Source organism: Papio anubis, chromosome 7, assembly GCF_008728515.1.
Source record: "Papio anubis isolate 15944 chromosome 7, Panubis1.0, whole genome shotgun sequence".
In the NCBI taxonomy this organism is placed as follows: domain Eukaryota; kingdom Metazoa; phylum Chordata; class Mammalia; order Primates; family Cercopithecidae; genus Papio; species Papio anubis.
In genome coordinates this window covers 141,620,570-141,642,657 of record NC_044982.1, presented here as the reverse complement: position 1 = coordinate 141,642,657, position 22,088 = coordinate 141,620,570, and the positions used below count along the sequence as shown (strand labels likewise).

The 22,088-nt window shown below is 42.1% G+C and overlaps 1 protein-coding gene across 5 annotated transcripts in view; it reads right to left on the bottom strand.

The window, feature by feature from the left end:
* Positions 1–22,088, bottom strand: part of SLC30A4 (solute carrier family 30 member 4) — a 52,258-nt gene that overhangs the window by 18,402 nt on the left and 11,768 nt on the right. For 3 of the 5 annotated variants that reach the window (XM_021940531.2, XM_021940529.2, XM_021940530.2), the window contains exon 3: positions 15,165–15,311. The exons of 1 other annotated variant lie outside the window; for it this stretch is intronic. In XM_021940531.2, coding sequence (XP_021796223.1) covers positions 15,165–15,311 — 147 coding nt within the window. Of the gene's footprint in view, positions 1–3,692; positions 4,809–15,164; positions 15,312–22,088 lie in introns of those variants that run through there. One more of the 5 variants, XM_031668754.1, reaches the window with a different exon arrangement.

The window sequence follows — 22,088 nt, the reverse complement described above, 5'->3', positions numbered from 1 at the left end:
TATATTTTAAAACATCAATACATTGCCAAAACTAGGAGTTTGCAAGGTTCACATGAAAAACACTGGAGTCCTTCTCTGTCATCCTGTTATTTTCCATCAAGTACCTTATTCTTCCTCTTCCTAGCATTTATTACAATTTGTTATCACTTTTATGTTTGTATACATACGTACTACCTATTTCCCCACCTATACTATTATTCATTCATTCAACAAGTAACTATGAGGCACTATAACAATTTGCTTCAACTAGGTAAACCACACACAACCCAAGCATATTTATTTTCAGGGGTGTTATATAAATGTACTGACCTACCATACCTGTTAACTTTGCTAAGGCTATGATGCCAGTAAGGAGTACCGTTCACTTAACAAAACTCAGTCAGTTTCACTTAAACTATGTAACACTTGTCTTTCCATTGCTGAAAAAAACTATATATAGCAAACATTCAGAGGTCTATAAAAATGAATAGGGAAGGAGAGTGGAGCTATATTCTCTCTTCTACTTCCTTCTGCGCTATTTTTCTTTTCTACCTTCTTCCAATAGAGGATAGGAAGGAAACAGAAGGAAAAAGAGTGGGCTATATTGGATTTGCCTAGGACTTCTAAACTAGTACACATTTGTGCACCCCTAATGAGAAAATTCAAAACTCGAAATGCTCCAATATTTGAAACTTTTTGAGCACCAATATGATGCTCAAAGGGGCATTTTAGATTTTGAATTAAGGATGCTCAACCTGCATTTGTATTTCAACTCAGGCTAAAGACATCATATAGGATTTCCAGTGGCCCACTGTCACCACCAGAATGGCAAGCTAAACTCCAAAGTTTGTCTTTCGATCTTCTCCCCTTCCATTATAAATAATCTCCTACTCCTGCCTTATTGCTCCCCCTACACCACACCCAAGGTGCCTTCTACTCTCAAGGTGATGTCTAGCTATCCATCGTGGACTACCTCACTCATGCCTTCTTTCAGTTTCAATAAAAACTCCCATCCCTAGGAAATTCTAGGAATTTATTCTTTTCCTATAGATGTTTATTTGATGTGATTAAATTCTCACTAAGACGTGAATAATTAATAGGCATAACTTTTGTCAGTGGTGGGAGGAAGTTTGTCAAAATCAATCACTAGGAGATTATGGGTTTTTTTTTTTGGCTGTGTGTTTGTGGGAAGACTTTTTAGCTGAATACTTTTCTATCCCTAGAGCATGAGGGGATTAAAAAACCCAACTACACAGAATTAGCATTGTAACCAGGTACCTAACCCAGGACAATGCATCATCTAGCCAGCTCTGCCAGGGTTTCTGCTCAGTAAAACTACACATCATTAGGAAAGACACCTATCCTATACTGTCACTTAGCCATGAGCCTAGGTTTTGTTTTTTTTTTTTTTTTTTTTGAGACGGAGTCTCACTGTGTCACTCAGACTGGAGTGCAACCTTCAGCTCACTGCAACCTCCGCTTCCTGGGTTCAAGCGCTCCTCCTGCCTCAGCCTCTTGAGTAGCTGGGACTACAGGTGCATGCCATCATGCCTGGCTAATTTTTTTGTATTTTTAGTAGAGACTGGGTTTCACCATGTTAGCCAGGATGGTCTCAATCTCCTGACCTCATGATCTGCCCGCCTCGGCCTCTCAGAGCGCTGGGATTACAGGTGTGAGCCACTGTGCCCGGCCCAGGCTGAAGATTTTTATTACCATAGTGCAAATCTTGCTTTTTATTTCAAATACAAACAACTCTGCATGCTACAGTCCTTTCACATGATTGTTATCTTTATCTTATCTAATTCGCACAACCTCTTCAGCCCACCATCTGGAAGAAAAACCATATAAATATAGTCAATTACTTTCACCAGAAGGACAGAAGGATAGAAGGATAGAGGCAGAAAGTAAGCAAGGGGGTGGAGCCTGTTCTCTTTAGAATGGCATCTCCTCTTTGTCTGGAAGAGAATGCTATTCCTCCTGAGAACTTGTGGGATTTCTCCTGCAGTGTGGTTTCATTACATTCAAAATTATATTAGCTTCCAGAATAAGATTACATGCCCACAATCAAATAAATCCAGGCATTTAAAAATAACTCACATATGGCTCCTACCCTGCTCTCCATCTTCCTACACAAAGCTGTGATTGTAATTCATTATAAAACAATGAAATAAAATAGATGAAAAATAAAAACCTGAATGATTTTATACAATCCATAGTCTCACATGAAGGAAAAGTAGCAACAAAACAGAACTGACTCCTGGAATAGCCACTGTATCCCACAAATCTAAGACTACCCTTCTTTCACCTTGACTGATTTTTGCTAAAATGAACTGTTACATTGCAAATAAATTACCAAAGACTTACAAGTTTAAAAAGCATGTCTTTAAAAACTGTTATTTAATCATCAGAGTGAATCATCTTTTTTCCTACTATTTAGCTGAGATAAGAATTCTGATTGGGGGAGAATAACAGTAGGCCATTCTGGACCATGGTGCATCTTGAGAGATACGAAAAATCTGGGTAAGATGATATACAGGCAGGAAGAAGAGGTAAGGAAAAACAGAAGGCTGAAGTTAACTTTTATTGGGAATTTACTCTGTGCCAGAACCATGTTAGGTACTTTATTTTCCTTACCACATTATTTACTTTTCACAATTCTGCAATACAAATATTATCACCCCTAGTTTACAGAAGAAGAAACCTCTAGTTCAAGAGAGTAACTTACTCTCCAAAAGGTCATATAGATGGATCTCAGATTTGAACCAAAGATGATTTATTTAACCACGAAGTTCTAAGTGGTAAGTACTAAAGCAAACAAACAGGACCCGCCGGCTTGAGTATTTTTAGTCTATTCTGTGAACATGACCACAGTTTTAGAATTAAAGAAAAATATTTTCAAGTTCCAAATATTTAGTCCCCAAATTACAAAAACACCACTACTCCAAGTTTGGCAACTGGTTTCATTTACTCCCAAAACAAATGATTTAAGGATTATGCACTGTTCTAAATTGTCTGTTTCACAGCTTTCATGCCCTTATTTATTCAGCCTGAATACGCAAACTTACGTTTTTGTCCTGTTTTAGACAGTCTTGCTCTGTCCCCTAAGCTGGAGGGCAGTGGCATGCTCATAGCTCACTGTAGCCCTGACCTCCTGGGCTCAAGTGATCCTCCTGTCTCAGCCTCCTGAGTAGCTGAGACTATAGGTGCGTGCCACCATGGCTGGCTAATTTTTTTAAAAGTTTTTGTAAAGATAGGGGTCTCGCTTTATTGCCCAGGCTGGTCTCAAACTCAAGGGCTCAAGAAAACTTCCTACTATGGCCTCCCAAAATGCTGTGATTATAGGAGCGAGCCACCACGCCTATCCAACAATTAGTGCCAGACACAGAGTTTAATATTACCTGTTCCTGTCCTGATTTACTCATCGTCTAGGAGACAGAGTTTCACAAAAATAGCTACAAAGGCCGGGTGCGGTGTGGCTCATGCCTGTAATCCCAGCATTTTGGGAGGCCGAGGCAGGCGGATCACGAGGTCAGAAGATTGAGACCATCCTGGCTAACACGGTGAAACCTTGTCTCTACTAAAAATACAAAAAAAATAAAAATTAGCCAGGCGTGATGGTGAGCGCCTGTAGTCCCAGCTACTCGGGAGGCTGAGGCAAGAGAATGGCGTGAACCCGGGAGGTGGAGCGTGCAGTGAGCCCTGATCGTGTCACCGCACTCCAGCCTGGGCAACAGAGCGAGACTCTGTCTCAAAAAAAAAAAAAAAGCTATAAAAGATGTGATAAATGCTGTTAACCACATATAAATTGTTATGAGAACATGAAATAAACTTAGAGGATGATACTACTAATATCTGTCATTCACAGACACAAATCCTTTTTTAAAAAAAAATCCAAACTTATAAACAAATCAAACAGGGGTGATTTCATTCTAAAAACAATTCTTCATTACATATTTTTACATTAGTGACTTTTTACTTTTCTTTTTTTTGAGACGCAGTTTCACTCTTGTTGCCCAGGCTAGAGTACAATAGCACAATCTCGGCTCACTGCAACCTCCACCTTCCAGGTTCAAGCGATTCTCCCGCCTCAGTCTCCTGAGTAGCTGGGATTACAAGCATGTGCCACATGTATTTTTAGTTGAGATGGGGTTTCTCCATGTTGGTCAGGCTGGTCTCGAACTCCAAGCCCAGGTGATTTGCTCGCCTCGGCCTCCCAAAGTGCTAGGATTACAGGCATGAGCCACCACACCCAGCCTATATTTTTTTGTTTTTTTGAGACAGGGTCTTGCTCTGTCACCCAGGCTAGAGTGCAGTGGCCTAAACATGGCTCACTGCAGCCTCAACCTCCTGGGCCCAAGCAATCTTCCTATCTTAGCCTCTCAAGTAGCTGGGACCACAGGCGTGTGCCACCACATCTGCTAAATTTTCTTTTGGGGTCTCACTATGTTGCCCAGGCTGGTCTCCAACTCCTAGGCTCAAGTGATCCTCCTGTCTTGGCCTCCCAAAGTGCTGGGATTAGAGATATGAGCCACAGTGCCTGGACTATTAGTGACTTTAAAAGGTTCCATTCATCAGGCCTGGTGCAATGGCTTATGGTTGTAATCCCAGCACTTTGGGAGACTGAGGTGGAAGGATAACTTGAAGCTAGGAGTTCAGGACCGGCCTGGGCAACAAAGCAAGACCATGTCTGTACAAAAAATTAAAAAATGAGCTGGGTATGGTGGTATGTGCATGCAGTCCTAGCTACTCTGGAGGCTATGAGGGTAAGATTTCTAGAGCTCAGGAGTTCAAGGGTGCAGTGAGCTATGATGGTGCCACTGCATTCCAGCCTGGAAAACAGAACAAGCCCCTGTTTTTAAAAAAAAAAAAAAAAAAAAAAAAAAAAGACTCCATTCATCTAAAGATAATTTACACAAAAATTTCAGAAATACATCTGCCTGTTTGTCTACTATCAGTTTCTATACCCCTTCACATGTATAATATACTTTTATTGAATACTACTAGATAATCCAAATTAGATACATGTATCAGCTATAATTTGACATTAACCACAATATTAGAAGTAAATATTAAAAACTCTTTATTACACAAGGAGAAGCAAAGGTACAGTAAAACTATTTACCCTAGATCAACAGGACAAAAGAAAACCCGAAATTAAGTTTCATTTCCTCATTTTGTATTTTATTCAATAAAAGCTAATCCTTTTAGAATATCATGGACTCACTGGGCACGGTGGCTCATGCCTATAATCCCAGCACTTTGGGAGGCCGAGGCGGGCGGATCACAAGATCAGGAGTTTGAGACCAGCATGGCCAATATGGTGAAACCCTGTCTCTACTAAAAATACAAAAACTAGTTGGGCGTGGTGGTGGGCGCCTGCAGTCCCAGCTACTCGAGAGGCTAAGGCAGGAGAATCGCTTCAATCTGGGAGGCACAGGTTGCAGTGAGCCAAGATCAAGCCGCTGCACTCCAGCCTGGGTGACAGAGCAAGACTCCATCTCAAACAAACAAACAAACAAACAGATCGTGAACTCAAAACAAAACAACAACAACAAAAAAACCAGGCCGTGCATGGTGGCTCACGCCTGTAATCTCAGCACTTTGGGAGGTGGGAGGCCGAGGTGGGCAGATTACCTGAGGTTAGGAGTTCAAGACCAGCCTGACCAACATGGAGAAATCCCATCTCTACTAAAAAGACAAAATTAGCCAGGCGTGGTGGTGCATGCCTATAATCCCAGCTACTTGGGAGGCTGAGGCAGGAGAATTGCTTGAACCCAGGAGGCAGAGGTTGCAGTGAGCTGAGATTGTGCCATTGCACTCCAGCCTGGGCAACAAGAGCAAAACTCAATCTCTAAAAAGTTAAAATAAAATAAAATAAAAATAAATAAAAATTTAAAAATAAGAAAAAATAGCTAATCTTTGGGTTACAGAAGAAACAAAAATGATTCCTTCTTCACTCCAGACCATTTGGAGGAGCTGAGAGGGGAAGTCATAGTCTCCAGAGTAACTAAATGGACAGTACTTGATCATGTAAAGCTAATTCTCTATTAAGAAAATTCCAGATTCAGTTTAAACTATACAGAAAGAACTAATGGGAAGAGGAGAAAACTAAAAGGTGAATAGCAGATAACAACATCACTGTTTTACCATCAAGTAGAATTGCCCCTTCAATTTCTTTTATTTCTACCTTTTTAGCAAAACTATTCTCACTTGGGTGAGAACCCATTTTTATTGGTACTTCAAAACTATTCGTAGGCAAAAGTCAGTGTCAAAAACATGTAGTAACTCAAAAGAAACAAAAGGTGAAAGTAGAGACTGACAAGAATCTCTCCGGCTTTCTCCCACTGGGCTCATCGTATTTCTCTGTTCCATTACGTAAGGGACTAAAACTGACAAACTGTTTTATCACTAACACCTAAAAGCAATAAATGTGATTTGTTACCATATTATGATGAAATTTAACCAAAAAATTTTAAAGATCGGATATCCTACAGTTTACAGTGACATTTATGTATATATGCCTAAAAGCTACATATAAACCTTGAATTCATTGAAAATTATTTCCAAAGAATAAATGAAGGCTGCTTTTGAAGTGCCAGGCATTTTTCTAATTACTTTACAAATATTAACTCATTTAATAATTGTAATAACTCTATTTTGAGGTAGGCACTATTATTAGCTTCCTTTTACAAATAGAAAATGGAGGCACAAAGATGTCAGGTAACTTGCCCAAGGTCAAACTGGTAGGAAGTTAGGGGGCCAGGGCTTGAGCCAAACTATTAGTCTCAGGGTCTGTTCTCTCGACGACTTCTCTTTGTTGTTTCTCATGGGTCCTTGTCAATACCAATCAAAAGTCTATAATCAGCCAGGCGCGGTGGCTCATGACTGTAATCCCAGCACTTTGGGAGGCTGCGGCGGGCGGATCACCTGAGATCAAGAGTTCAAGACTAGCCTGGCCAACATGGTGAAACCCCGTCTCTATTAAAAATACAAAACTCAGCTGGGCATGGTGGCACACGCCTGTAATCCCAGCTACTTGGGAGGCTCAGGCAGGAGAATCGCTTGAACCCGGGAGGTAGAGGTTGCGGTGAGCTGAGATCACGTCATTGCACTCCAGCCTGGGTGACAAGAGCAAAACTCCATCTCAAAAAAAAAAAAAAAGGAAAAAAAAAAGTCTACAATCAATAGTCCATACATAAATATAAACCAATCTAAAGCCTACAGAGGCCGGGTACGGTGGCTCAAGCCTGTAATCCCAGCACTTTAGGAGGCCGAGATGGGCGGATCACGAGGTCAGGAGATCGAGACCATCCTGGCTAACATGGTGAAACCCCATCTCTACTAAAAAATACAAAAAACTAGCCGGGCGAGGTGGCGGGCACCTGTAGTCCCAGCTACTTGGGAGGCTGAGGCAGGAGAATGGCGTAAACCCGGGAGGCGGAGCTTGCAGTGAGCTGAGATCTGGCCACTGCACTCCAGCCTGGGCGACAGAGCGAGACTCTGTCTCAAAAATAAATAAATAAATAAATAAAGTAGAAAACACATCCATATAACAACTAAAATGGCAATTACAGCTAAGCTATGGTTTGATATTTACTATTGTCAGATAGAGTATAAAATTTCATTCTTCAGTATAGAAGAAATTTCCAGGAAATCTAATTTTCTGCTTCCTCGTGCAGAATGCCAAGACAATATCCTGTGTTCAATTTTTATTCAAAAGGAGCAAGGGAATATTACTTCTTTCTGAAGAGTTAAGTGGTTGTTCTCCTTCTTTAAGCTCTGACATTTTCAAACCAGAAGCTTCTATGTACTGTTATAAAGTGATCTCCTGGAGGTGGAACTCTATATAGAATCACTGCCTCCAGGTCTAGAGTTGGGTATACAGTATACTACCTATTGCATAAAAAAGGGTGGTAAGAAGCAGGATATGAACATATATATGTATTTCCTTATGTTTTCAAAAGGAAGTGCTGGAAGGATAGGCCAGAAACCAATTAAAAGGGTCTACTCCTATGGAATGGGATGGGGGGATGGAGTGGAGGGGAATGAAAGCAAGACTTCTCTGTGTTTTCTTTTAAAAAATAATTTTTGGCCAGGCACGATGGCTTATCCCTGTAATTCCAGCACTTTGGGAGGCCAAGGTGGGTGGATCACTTGAGCCCAGGAGTTTGAAACCAGCCTAGGAAACATGGCAAAACCTCGTCTCTACAAAAAATACAAAAGTTAGCCAGGCATGGTGGTGCACGCCTGTGGTCCCAGTCCCAGCTACTCGAGGGGCTGAGGTGGGAGGATTGCTTGAGCCTAGGAGATCAAGGCTGCAGGGGGCTGAGATCACTCCACTGCACTCCAGTCTGGGCAACAGAGTGAGACCCACTCTCAAATAAATAAATTAATTAATAAAATAAAATTTGACTTTTGCAACATGTTTTGCATATTTACAAAATAAGTCAACAGAGAGAAAACCCATCCCTGTCCCACGCTGCCATGTCATCAAAACAAAATCAACAACAATGGTAACAAACCAAGTTTCTTGTAGGGATTCCCTCTGTAAAGTTCTTCAGGACCTGAATCTCCAAGTCTGGAATTAAAGATCACATAAGCTACCCTACTTAAGTGTGTCCAAATGTAAATATATCTCTCTCCATAGAACTTTAAGAGATTACTCTGAAGCAATGGTACTGTGGAACTCAGGGACACCAACTGCTTTGGTTTACAGCTTTATTAATCAAATTCTATGTATCTTTGAATCTTCCTCAAGCAAACTAAGTTTTTTCTCCCAAATCTCTACCATTACTTCATAGAGCAGAATAAGTGAAATAAGGTCTATATCTAGATATCCCCTCATATCTAGAGGGGATACAGGGGATTTAGAATACAAAACAGAGAAAAGAAGATCCCAAAAGTTTCAGTGTGAAGCTTGAGTACCTCCTTAGCTCTGGAAATACCCATCTATCTATATCTTTAACAATTCCCTACCTTTCATTTTTTTAGATGACTTTAAAAAATTGAGATAAAATTCATGTAACAAAATTCACCATTTTAAAATGTACAATTCAGTGGTTTTCAGTACATGTACAAGGTTATGCAGCCATCATCACTACTAATTCCAGAACATGTTCAACACCTCAAAAAGAAATACCATATGCATGAAGTGGCTACTTCTTTTTATTTTTTAAGTTATATTTTTCTGAGGTTCTTAATAGTAAGACTTGGCTGGGGGCAGTGGCTCATGCCTATATTCCCAGCACTCTGGGAGGCCGAGGTGGGTGGATCATGAAGTCAGGAGATCCAGACCATTCTGACCAACAATGTGAAGCCCTGTCTCTACTAAAAATACAAAAATTGGCTGGGTGTGGTGGCGTGTGCCTGTAGTCTCAGCTACTCAGGAGGCTGAGGCAGGAGAATCGCCTGAACTCAGGAGGCGGAGGTTGCAGTGAGCCGAGATGGCGTCACTGGACTCCAGCCTGGGGGACAGAGCGAGACTCTGTCTCAATAAATAAATACATAAATAAATAAGGCTTTGGATTTCCTAGATTGTTCTTTTATAGTTTTTAACTTTTTCCTCCTGTTCCTATCACATCTTCTTGTTCTGTAGTCTGGAAGACTTTCTTGACTATGTTTTCTAGTTTTTTTTTTTTTTTGGTGATGCGATCTGGCTGTCACTGAGACTGGAGTGCAATGATGTGATCTCGGCTCACTGCAACCTCCACTTCCTGGGCTCAAATTATCCTCCCACCTCAGCCTCCCGAGTACCTGGGGCTACAGTGTGTGCTACCACACTCAGCTAATTTTTGTATTTTTGGTAAAGACGGGGTTTCGCCATGTTGCCCTGGCTGGTCTCAAACTTCTGGCCTCAAGCAATCCTTCTGCTTTGGCTTCCCAAAGTGCTAGGATTACAGGAGTGAGGCCTTTTTTTTTTTTAGAGGTGGAGTCTTGCTCTGTCCCTCAGGCCTGAGTACAGTGGTACAACCACAGCTCACTGCAGCCTCAAACTACTGGGCTCAAGCAATCCTCTTGCTTCAGCTGGGACTACAGAAACATACCACCATACCTAGCTAATTTTTAAAATTTTTGTAGAGATGGGCTCTCACTTGGTTGCCCAGGCTGGTCTTGAAGTCCTGGCTTCATGCAGTCCTCCCACCTCAGCCTCCCAAAGTGCTAGGATTACAAGTGTGAGACACTGCACCCAGCCTAGGCCTTCTGTTAAAAATAAAAATTTTGGCCAGGCACAGTGGCTCATGCCTGTTATCTCAGCACTCTGGAAGGCCAAGGCAGGAGAAACACTTGAGCCCAGGAGTTCGAAACCAACCTGGGCAAAAAAGTGAAGCTCTGTCTTTACCAAAAAATAAAAATAAAAATAAATAAGTAAATAAAATAAAATAAAATAAGATAGCAGGGCCCAGTGGCGTGTGCCTATAGTCCCAACTACTTAGGATAAGCTGAGGTGGGAGGATCCCTTGAGCCCAGGAGTTTGAGGTTGCAGTAAGCTATGATGGTGCCACTGCACTACAGCCTGGGTGACAGAGTGAGACCCTGTCTCAAAAAAATAAAATAAAATAAAATAAATTTTAATTTCGGGAATGGCTGGGTGCAGTGGCTCACGCCTGTAATGCCAACACTTTGGCAGGCTGAGGTGGGTGGATCACTTAAGGCCAGGAGTTCGAGACCAGCCTGGCCAACATGGTGAATCTCCACCTCTACTAAAACAAATACATATATATATATATTAGCCTGGTGTGGTGGGGCATGCCTGTGGTCCCAGCTACTTGAGAGGCTGAGGCACAAGTTGCTTGAACCCAGGAGGCGGAGGTTGCACAGTCAAGATCCCACCACTAGGCCAGGCGCAGTGGCTCACGCTTGTAATCCCAGCATTTTGGGAGGTCGAGGCGGATGAATCACGAGGTCAGGAGTTCAAGACCAGCCTGGCCAACATAGTGAAACCCCATCTCTACTAAAAATACAAAAATTAGCCGGGTGTGGTGGCACGCACCTGTAATTCCAGCTACTCCAAAGGCTGAGGTGGGAGAACTGCTTGAACCCCGGAAGCAGAGGTTACAGAGAGCTGAGACCATGCCATTGTACTCCAGCCTGGGTGACAGAGTGGGACTCTCTCAAAAAAAAGATCCCACCACTGCACTCCAGCCTGGGTGACAAAGCAAGACTCTGTCTCAAAAAGAAAAGAAAAGAAAAGAAAAAAAATAGGCTGGGCGCAGTGGCTCATGCCTGTAATTCCAACACTTTGGGAGGTCGAGACAGGCGGATCACCTAAGGTCAGGAGTTCAAGACCAGCCTGGCCAACATGATGAAGCCCTGTCTCTACTAAAAACACAAAAATTAGCCGGGCATGGTGGTCCACACCTGTAAGCCCAGCTACTCCGGAGGCTGAGGCACAACAATCACTTCAACCCGGAAGGCAGAGGTTGCAGTGAGCCAAGATCGCGGCACTGCACTCCAGCCTGGGTGACAGAGTGAGGCTCTCAAAAAAAATAACTGGTATAAATAAAAAATAAATTTCAGGAATAATTTTAATTTCAAAGAGCTATTCTTGTGTTTATTTTTCTAAAACATTTTACTGTTTTATTATTCTGAGCACATTAATAAGATAATTTAAAAACTTTTCTCCTGGTTCTGTTCTTTTCTTTTGAGACATTGTCTCACTCTGTTGCCCAGGCTGAAGTGCAGTGGCTGGATCTTGGCTCACTGCAAGCTCCACCTCCCAGGTTCAAGTGATTCTCCTGTCTTAGCCTCCCAGGCAGCTGGTATTACAGGTGGGCACCACCATGCCCAGCTAGGTTTTGTATTTTTAGTAGAAACAGGGTTTCACCATGTTGGCTAGGCTGGTCTCAAACTCCTGGCTTCAGGCGATCAGCCCACCTTGGCCTCCGAAAGTGCTAGAATTACAGGCGTAAACCACCGCGCCCAGCCTCTTCTGGTTCTTTAAGTTACCTCTCTTTCCTTTAGGGTTAATTTTTCTGTTAGTTTAGTTTTGATCATTTTAGTTCATGCTGCTGGTTCTTCCCACATGCTGGAAGATTCTTGGTTGTCTATTCATACTTAGGGCAGAAGGATAGGGAAACTATCCTTTATAAAAAGGAAACGCTGGAAGGATAAGCCAGAAATGAATTGAAATAATATTTTTTGGTAGAGACAGGGTCTTCCTATGTTGCCCAGGCTGGTCTCGAACTTCTGGGCTCAAGGGATCCTTCTGCATCAGCCTCCCACAATGCTGGGATTGCAGGCATAAGCCACCATGTCCAGCCTAAAATGGTTATTAATATGGGGTGTAGGGCAGGGCAGAGAACTATATTCCTTTAGGGTGAGTAGATGGAGAATCAGGATATGAGGTGGCAGAACTCTGAATTCTAGTAAAAATAAGACTTATTTTGGAACATCAACATCCACACTAATTCTCAGTTTTCCCCAAACATTTTGTTCAGTTTTTTTTCTAGAAGAAATATCTGGTGTTTTACCTGGGGGAAAGTGTAAGCTGCCCGAGTAGAAGTAGGAGTAGGAAGGGAGGCAGGGGCATAGTGACCACTGGGAATGGCTTCCCATTTATTCAATTAATCTTCCCTGTTTTCAGCCCCAATTCTCATTTCTGCTCATCTCTGTCCCTAAGCCTTAAGATCTGTTGGGCTGGTCCAGTTCCTAGTTCAGAGTATGTTCTACACATTGCTTCTTGGCTTGTTTTCTCCTTCAACCCACTCCTATCTACTTTACAACTTCCAAAAATTTCTGGAAATTTGTTTATTGGTAACCCAATCATGTAATTCTCTTTGGTGTTTTGGTACCTCTATGTTTTTATTTTAATGGACTCTCAGAGAGACAGGAATCAAATGGTGCTGTCTGGTCTACCTTCTTGGAACTTAGTACTTTTAAGGAAAGGGAAAGATTTGACTTTCTATAGAAAATTCCAGAGACACAATAGGACCAGTCAGTTCTATTCTCTCTTATTTTTACACAGTACTTATTTATGAAGAAGCAAAGTGACTATGTAGAACAAACACTAAGTACTTCTTTAACAGAATTTTCATCATTATGGGTTCTTATATGTGTAGCATCTTCTATATTCTGTTATTGCATGTTTCTGAGGGAGTGCTTTCATCAGAATTCCAAGGGGTTTATAACCTAAAAGAGTTTAAGAACCACAGGACTATATAAATGTACTCTCTCAAACAGCGTTAAAAGATTCCCATTCCATGATGATATGTTTACATTTTAGATCTTAACTGCAGGTATTTAAATCACAAAAAAATTAATATTTAAAAATAATTTTGAAGCTGTTTAAAAATCCCAAGGCAACCAGTAAACAAATGACTATATAATATGTTGAGAAGCAGTGGGGTTTCTTTTAGGAACACATTCTTTTTTTTTTTTTGAGACAGAGTCTTACTCTGCTGCCCAGAATGGAGTGGACTGGCATGATCTAGGCTCATTGCAACCTCTGCCTCCCAGGATCAAGCGGTTCTCCTGCCTCAGCTTCCTGAGTAGCTGGGATTACAGGCATGCACCACCATGCCCAGCTAATTTTTTGTATTTTTAGTAGATACAGGGTTTCACCATGTTGGCCAGGCTGGTCTTGAACTCCTGATCTCAGGTGATCCACCTGCCTCAGCCTCCCAAAGTGCTGGGATTACAGACGTGAGCCATCACACCCACCACGAACACATTCACATGCATTATGCAGTAGCTTAACAAAAGAAAAACTTCACTTGGGGCTTTAGCTCTTTTGTACAGTAGCTGAGAGTACTGAGGGCTGGGGATGCTAAATAATTTTTCCACCCAATGACCTGGATAGCTACTTGGAATATCACCATTTAGGTACAGTGTCAAAATTTTGCACCAGAAGACCTAGTCACTAAGTAAGAAGTCCTAGATGCTGTGGGCCGGTTATGGTGGCTCACACCTGTAATCCCAGCACTTTGGAAGGCCAAGGTAGGAGGATGGCTTGAGCACAGGAGTTTGACATCAGCCTGGGCAAGGGATGACTCCCTTGTAGGGAGACCCTGTCTCTACAAAAAACACAAAAATTAGCCGGGCATGCTGGTGCACACTGATAGTCCCAGCTACTCGGGAGGCTGAGGTGGAAGGATCACTTGAGCCTGGAAGGTGGAGGTTGTAGTGAGCTGAGATCACACCACTGCACTCCAGCCTAGGCAACAGAGCAAGAAGATCACACCAATGCACTCCAGCCTGGGCAACAGAATAAGACTCTGTCTTAAAAGCAAAAACAAAAAACAAATACAAAGAAAACACAGGTAAAGAAACAAAAAGTTTACTGCACTCCAGCCTGGGCAACAGAGCAAGACTCTGTCTTAAAAGCAAAATCAAACAACAAATACAAAGAAAACATAGGCAAAGAAACAAACAAAAAATCTACAGTCTAAGATTTTTTTAGGCTAAAAAATAACAAAGAAGATGAGGAATTGATTGATATATTAGCCAGGAGCATCAGTATTCCTACAAAATGAAATTATCAGATATTAACTCTAGTTCTTTGAGGCAAGTTTTGCTGAAGCTACTTAAATGTCAACTTTTGCATTCTGACTCTGGATAAATGTTACTTCATATAATAGTTCAGGTAATTATTTTATATATATTTTCAAAATAAGCAAAAAATTTAAAAACAGTAATACAGTAAGAAGCAGAGCTGTGTAGATCACAATGTATGATTTTAACTCTATAAACTTTAATATTGTTCAAAACAGGCAAATAAAAATATGTGTGCATTTGCACACTTATGTTGATACAATGGCTGCAGTCAAGTTCAGCCACACAGTATACATTTACATGTGATAGCTCTGCTTAAAATCTAAGCCATGGTAGCTTTGGCTGAAATATCTGAAGTAAAAGGGAGAAGCTAATGCTCACTAATGGGTTAAACCCATGTGGTTTTGCTTTGTTCAATTAACTGAAAGTAAACTTTTTTCTGATGATATCTTCAGGACACAGGGAACAACGTTTGAAGATTAATGATTATCATATAATTTTATATGTGTAAACTGTTTAGCTGACTGGGCTGAATGTACCCTGGCAAAGATGTTTTTGAATAAATCTTGTTTATCTATTTTCATTTGCTTTGTTCAAACAATGTATCACTGGAACGAGTTCAGTTAATCAGGGTTATAGTTCATTGTGGTTTTACTATAAAACATTATAAAACAAAAGAAACGCCAACTACCTACCTAAGCGATGAAATCCAAAGGTGAATCTTTTGGTTGGTGATTTTGATGATAGCCACAAAGCAAGCAGGGTGAGTATGATGGCGCTTAGGTCAGTTAACATATGAAGTGCATCTGTCATGATTGCTAGGCTATTTGCAATGTATCCACCTTAGAGTTACAAGTAGGAGGAAAAAAGGAACAAGTTAATTTTTTTAAAAAGCAAGCAATGAAACTAGAAATATGCAATATCCTACAAAACATGAACTTCTAACTAAATCTTTGTCCCATTACAATTAAATCAAGGTATTCTGAAATTGTATTCAAAATATTAGATACAGGTACATTTTTCTGGTGAAATATCAACTTCTTTTCTTTCTTTCTTTTTTTTTTTTTTGAGAGGGAGTCTCACTCTGTTGCCCAGGCTGGAGTGCAGTGGTGCAATCTCTGCTCACTGCAACCTCTGCCTTCTGGGTTCAAGTGATTCTTGTGCCTCAGCCTCCTGAGTAGCTGGGACTACAGGCATGCACCACCATGCCAAGCTAATTCTTGTATTTGAGAGGGTTTCACCATATTGGTCAGGCTGGTCTCAAACTCCTGACCTCAAGTGATCCGCTCGCCTTGGCCTCCCAAGTGCTGGGATTACACGCATGAGCCAATGTGTTCAGTCAGAATATCCATTTCTAGTAACACATTCTGCAAGGAGTCAATGACCTTTAGAAAGTTAAGAACCACAAAGAAAATATATATAGAGAGATTTTGTGTCTTGGTACTGAAGCTTTTGTTCAATTTACTAATTCTATTAGACAGTGAATTAATAACCATAATATCTAAATATTACAACAAAGCTGAAGAAAAGGATGTTCACTTGTTGAGGGGCATTTGAACATAAAATTAAAGTGAGGAAACCTACAAAATGTATGTTAGTTCGATATAAAATATGTAAAAATTACCTGATTCACTTAGCAGTATCTCTGAAGAGGGGTACAAAAGGTGGTATTGAGGATACAACTTTTGTTATTGATTTTCCAGGCATTTAATATATATATTACACATTGTTTCACTGTGTGTCTGTATTGTCCCATAATGGACAACCAATTTTCCTAGCACTACTCATTGAATAAGCTTTTATGTGTATCAGAATCACCTGGAGGGCTTGTTTAACTACAAACTGCTTAACCCCACTCCCAGAATTTCTGATTCATTAGGTCTGGGATGGGGATGGGGATGGCACCTGAGAATGCATATTGCTAACATGCTCCCAGGTAATGCTGATGCTTCAAGTCTTGGAACCACACTTTGAGAATCACTGTTATAATGTACAGCAGAACTGCATGATCAGGTTAAGTGTGCTGAGCTGTGGATCCTCCTCATTCCTGGGCTGGGTATGTAGAGACAAGAGCAGCAGGAGACTAGGGGCTGATGATCTTTTAGTCACATCCATTTACCCCAGTGTGCTCTATACAAATAGCATTTTTATGTATTCCCCAACATGAAAAAGCTGGAAAGCACCAAGAGAAGGTTGGAGGTAAACAACATGAAGCTTTGGAGTCTCAGAAAGTCTGAATGAATTAATCTTTTTGAACCTCAGTATACTCATCATTTTATAATGAGGATAATTCCTTAAAGCAACTCTGTCCAACAGAACTTCAAGATGATAGAAATGTTCTGTATCTGAGTTGTCCAATGGTGTAATCACTAGTCACATGAGGCTTTTCAGCATTTGAAAAATGGCTAGTAAGGGTGGGGCACAGTGGCTTATGCCTGTAATCCCCCCTGTTTGGGAGGCCGAGGTGAGAGGACTACGTGAGCCCAGGAGTCTGAGGCTGCAGTAAGCTATAATGGCACCAGTTCACTACAGCTTGGGTGAGAAGAGTGAGACACTGACTAAAAAAAGAAAGAAAAATGGGGCCAGGTGCAGTGGCTCACGCCTGTAATCCCAACACTTTGGAAGGTTGAGGCAGGCGGATCACCTGAGCTCAGGAGTTCGAGACCAGCCTGGGCAACATGGTGAAACCCCATCTCTACCAAAAGAATAAGTAAGAAAGAAAAAGAAAAATTGTTAGTGAACCTAAGGAATTTAATTAATTAAACTTTTTTTTTTTTTTTTTTGAGATGGGGTCTCACTCTGTCGCCCGGGCTGGAGTGCAGTGGCCGGATCTCAGCTCACTGCAAGCTCCGCCTCCCGGGTTCCCGCCATTCTCCTGCCTCAGCCTCCCGAGTAGCTGGGACTACAGGCGCCCGCCACCTCGCCCGGCTAATTTTTTGTATTTTTTAGTAGAGACGGGGTTTCACTGTGCTAGCCAGGATGGTCTCGATCTCCTGACCTCGTGATCCGCCCGTCTCGGCCTCCCAAAGTGCTGGGATTACAGGCTTGAGCCACCGCGCCCGGCCTTTTTTTTTTTTTTTTAAAGAGTCAGGGTCTCGCTCTGCCACCCAGGCAGGAATGTAGTGATGTGATCATAGCTCACTGTAGCCTCAACCTCCTGTGTTCATGTAATCTTCCCACCTCAGCCTCCTGCTATGTTGCCTAGGCTTAATTATTTAATTAACCTAAACTTAAAAAGCTACATGTTGGTGATATCAGCCAAAAAAAAAAAAAAAAAAAAAAAAAAAACACGGTAAGGACCTCTGAAAATCATCTTCACAAAAAGAATGAAAACATTGACAAAAATAGTCAAAATGAGCTTTTTCAGAACTTCGGAAGTTAGCCAAAAGCTTATACACATAGCACTTAATCAAGAAAAATAGCTGAATCTCAACAAGAACAGTTACCTTTGTGGTGTTTTAATTTGCGGTGTACCCGTTTGTTGTCCTCCAGCTCTATGGTAGCCTTGAAAACCAACAGGCCACAATCACTGTGAAAACCTCATGTTGGCAGCCACTGGAGGATACAAAATGAGTTTGGAGCTCCTTCAATGCCCCATTCCCAGAGAACTGTCATTATTTGACCTGCCTAGTAGTTCCCTAAAGGACGTGCAAGGATGCTTTTATTTGACTGGACACTTGAAGCTGGCCTTGTATGAACAGCCCCCATCTCCCCATGCTTGTCAAAAATCAGAGGCAACTAACACTGCAGCTTCCTGAGGTAGGTAATGATGGTTCCCTGTGTTCAGAAATTTCACAATGTCTACCCTGGCATGGATCTTTTTTCCCCCAATTTGCTCTTTCAATCTAGAAATTTGTGGCCAGGCGCAGTGGCTCACACCTATAATCCCAGCATTTTGGGAGGCTGAGGCAGGTGGATCACCTGAGGTCGGGAGTTCGAGACCAGCCTGACCAATATGGAAAAACCCTGTCTCTACTAAAAATACAAAATTAGTTGGGTGTGGTGGCACATGCCTGTAATCCCAGCTACTTGGGAGGCTGAGACAGGAGAATTGCTTGAACCTAGGAGGCGGAAGTTGTGGGGGGCGTGGAGGTTGTGGTGAGCTGAGATTGTGCTATTGTACTCCAGCCTGGGCAACAAGAGTGAAACTCTGTCTCAAAAAAAAAAAAAAAAAAATTATAGAAATGGTATTCAAGCCAGCGCTGGTGGTTCGCTCGTAATCCTTAGCACTTGGGAGGCCAAGACAGGCGGATCACTGTGGCCACAGGAGATCAAGACCATCCCTGGCTAACACGGTGAAACTCCTGGCTCCTCTACTAAAAAAATACAAAATAGCCGTGGGAGGTGGCGGCTAAGTTCTGGAAGGATCAGGAGGCTGAGACAGAGAATGGCCCGGTCTCCGGGAGGCGGGAGCAGTGAGCTGGATCTCGCCATCGCACTCCGGTGCCTGGGCTACGAGCTGCATTCACCTCAAAGAAATGGGTATCCTCCAGTTATGGGAAAACTTCCTAAACTATAAACTATAGTGTTGAAGATTTCATCAACTTTGCTTTCTCTCTTTCTCAAACTCCTTCCTGTTATTTGGAGTTTAGACTGAATTCTAATTTTTTTTTTTTTTTTTGAGACAGAGTCTCACTCTATCACCCAGGTTGGAGTACAGTGGTGCAATCTCAGCTCACTGCAACTTCCGCCTTCTGGGTTCAAGCAATTCTCCTGCCTCAGCCTCCTGAGTAGCTGGGATTGCAAGCATGTGCCACCACGCCCGGCTAATTTTTGTATTTTTAGTAGAGATGGTGTTTCATCATGTTGGCCAGGCTGGTCTTGAACCCCTAACCTCAGGTGATTGCCCGCCTTGGCCTCCCAAAGTGCTAGGATTACAGGCATGAGCCACCACACCTGGCCTCTAAATTGTTTTTGCCCTTTCTCTCCAATTATACAACTTTTTGCTCAATTCTATGAGACAGTACCTTAATTCATCTTTTTTTGAGACAGGGTCTTGCTCTGTTGTCCAGGCTGCAGTTCAGTGGCACAATCATGGCTCACTGTGGCCTGGACCTCCTGGGCTTAAGTGATCCTCCCACCTCAGCCTCCTTTGTAGCTGGGACTACAGGCATGTGCCACCACACCTCACTAATTTTTTATTTTTATTAGAGACAAGGTGTCACTATGTTGCCCAGGCTGGTCTTGAATTCTTGAGCTGAAGCAATCCTCCTGGCTTAGCCTACTAAGTTGCTGGGACTACAGGAGCATGACACCATGCTTGGCTTTTTTTTTTTTTTTTTTTTCCTCAATTTTTAGTAAAGATGAAGTCTCACTATACTGCCCAGGCTGATCTCAAATTCCTGGGCTCATGTGATCTTCCCACCTCAGCCTCCCACAGTGCTGTGATTTCAGGCATGAGCCACTGCACCCAGCCCTTAATTTATCTTCTAACTTTTCTGTGGAGTTTAAAAGAAATTTCAACTATATGTTTTTACTGTGCAAAAGCTCTTTTCTTTATCCTGAATTTCTTTGTTTAATTTTTTTGAGACAGGATCTCACTGTCACCCAGGCTGGAGTGCAATTGCACAAACACTGGGCTCACCACAGTCTCAACTTTTTGGCATCAAGTGATCCTCCCACCTTAGCCTCCTAAGTAGCTGGGACCACAGGTAGGCACCACCATGACCTACTATTTTTCTTTCTTTGTTTCTTGTTTTTGTAGAGACAGGGCCTTGCCATGTTGCCCAGGTTGGTCTTGAACTTCTGGGCTGAAGTGTTCCTCCTGCCTCAGCCTCCCAAAGTGCTAGTATTATAGGCATGAGCTATTGTGGCCACCCTGAATTTCTATTTTAAAGCAGTCTGTTCTTGCTTCATGGATACATGATCTTCTTTTATCTCTGAGTATACTAATTATATAATTTTACTATTATATCTGACTGGCTCTTAAATAGGTTTAACTAGTTTTCCTTATTTTAGCCGCCTTCTTCACCCACACTTCCAGAGGTACCTGGTACAACCAATCTGGAGCCTACTTAGGATTTTCTAGTGCAGTAGTTCTCAGATATGGTCCCTGAATCAGCAGTGTTAGCATCTCCTGGCATCTTGTGTTTTAACAAGTTCTCTACGTGATTCTGATGCACACTAAAGCTTCAGAATCACTGCTATAGTATAAACTGGGTTGGTTCTCAGCCTTCCCCACTGCTGGCTTAGGTGTATGCTTTCCTGAGTCTACTATAGTCAGTTACCTCTTTATCTGTTTCCTTTCCAGTTTCCAAAATTTTTGTAGCTATCTTTTCCTCTCCAGTTGTCCTCATATGCATGGATTTATATCTTAAAAAAAAAATCTTTATTGTATAAGAGGCCAGGTATGGTGGCTCATGCTTGTAATCCCAGCACTTTGGGAGGCCAAGGTGGGCGGATCACTTGAGGTCAGGAGTTTAAGACCAGCCTGGCCAACATGGTGAAACCCTGTCTCTACTAAAAATATTAAAAATTAGCTGGGTGTGGTGGTGTGCACCTGTAGTCCCAGCTACTCAGGAGGCTGAGGCAGGAGAATCACTTGAACCCAGGAGGCGGAGGCTGCAGTGAGCTGAGATGGTGCCACTGCACTCCAGCCTGAGTGACAGAGCGAGACTCCATTAAAAAAAAATCCCCTGATTGTATAAGAGAGGCATCAGGAACAAGCAAAATTAGATGCATGAGTTCAATTTGCCATCTTTACCTGGAAGGTTATATTCACTCTCAATTAAGCATTTTCATTTTCAATAAAAATGCAATTGTAACTCTGTTACCAAATCCAAAGGATATTTTAGTTCTCATCTAATTAGGCCTCTCAACAGTTTCAACCTATTTATTTCCACTTTGAAATACTTTTTTTTTTTTTTTTTTTTTGAGACGGAGTCTCGCTCTGTGGCCCAGGCTGGAGTGCAGTGGCCGGATCTCAGCTCACTGCAAGCTCCACCTCCCGGGTTTACGCCATTCTCCTGCCTCAGCCTCCTGAGTAGCTGGGACTACAGGCGCCCACCACCCGGCTAGTTTTTTGTATTTTTTAGTAGAGACGGGGTTTCACCGTGTTAGCCAGGATGGTCTCGATCTCCTGATCTCGTGATCTCCTGACCTCGGCCTCCCAAAGAGCTGGGATTACAGGCTTGAGCCACCGTGCCTGGCCAATACTCTCTTTTTTTAAAAAAAAAATTTTGGAACACCTTTTTCCCTCTGCCTGACTTCTAAAGTTGGGAGTTCCTAGAGACTTGAGCTCTCTAGGTAATTTTACCTATTCCTACGGCATTATATACGTATCTCTCTCTACCTTGACCTCTCTTCTAACCACAGACTCATGCTCTTGCTTCCAAGAATATACACTCCAGTCCATTCTTTTTTTTTTTTTTTTTGAGATGTAGTTTTGCTCTTGTTGCCCAGGCTGGAGTGCAATGACATGATCTCGGCTCCCTGCAACCTCCGCCTCCCGGGTTCAAGTGATTCTCCTGCCTCAGCCTCCCGAGTAGTTGGGATTAAAGGCATGTGCCACTGTGCCTGGCTAATTTTGTATTTTTAGTAGAGATGGGGTTTCGCCATGTTGGTCAGGCTGGTCTCGAACTCCTGATCCATTCTTCACGTAACAGCCAGAGTAATCTTTC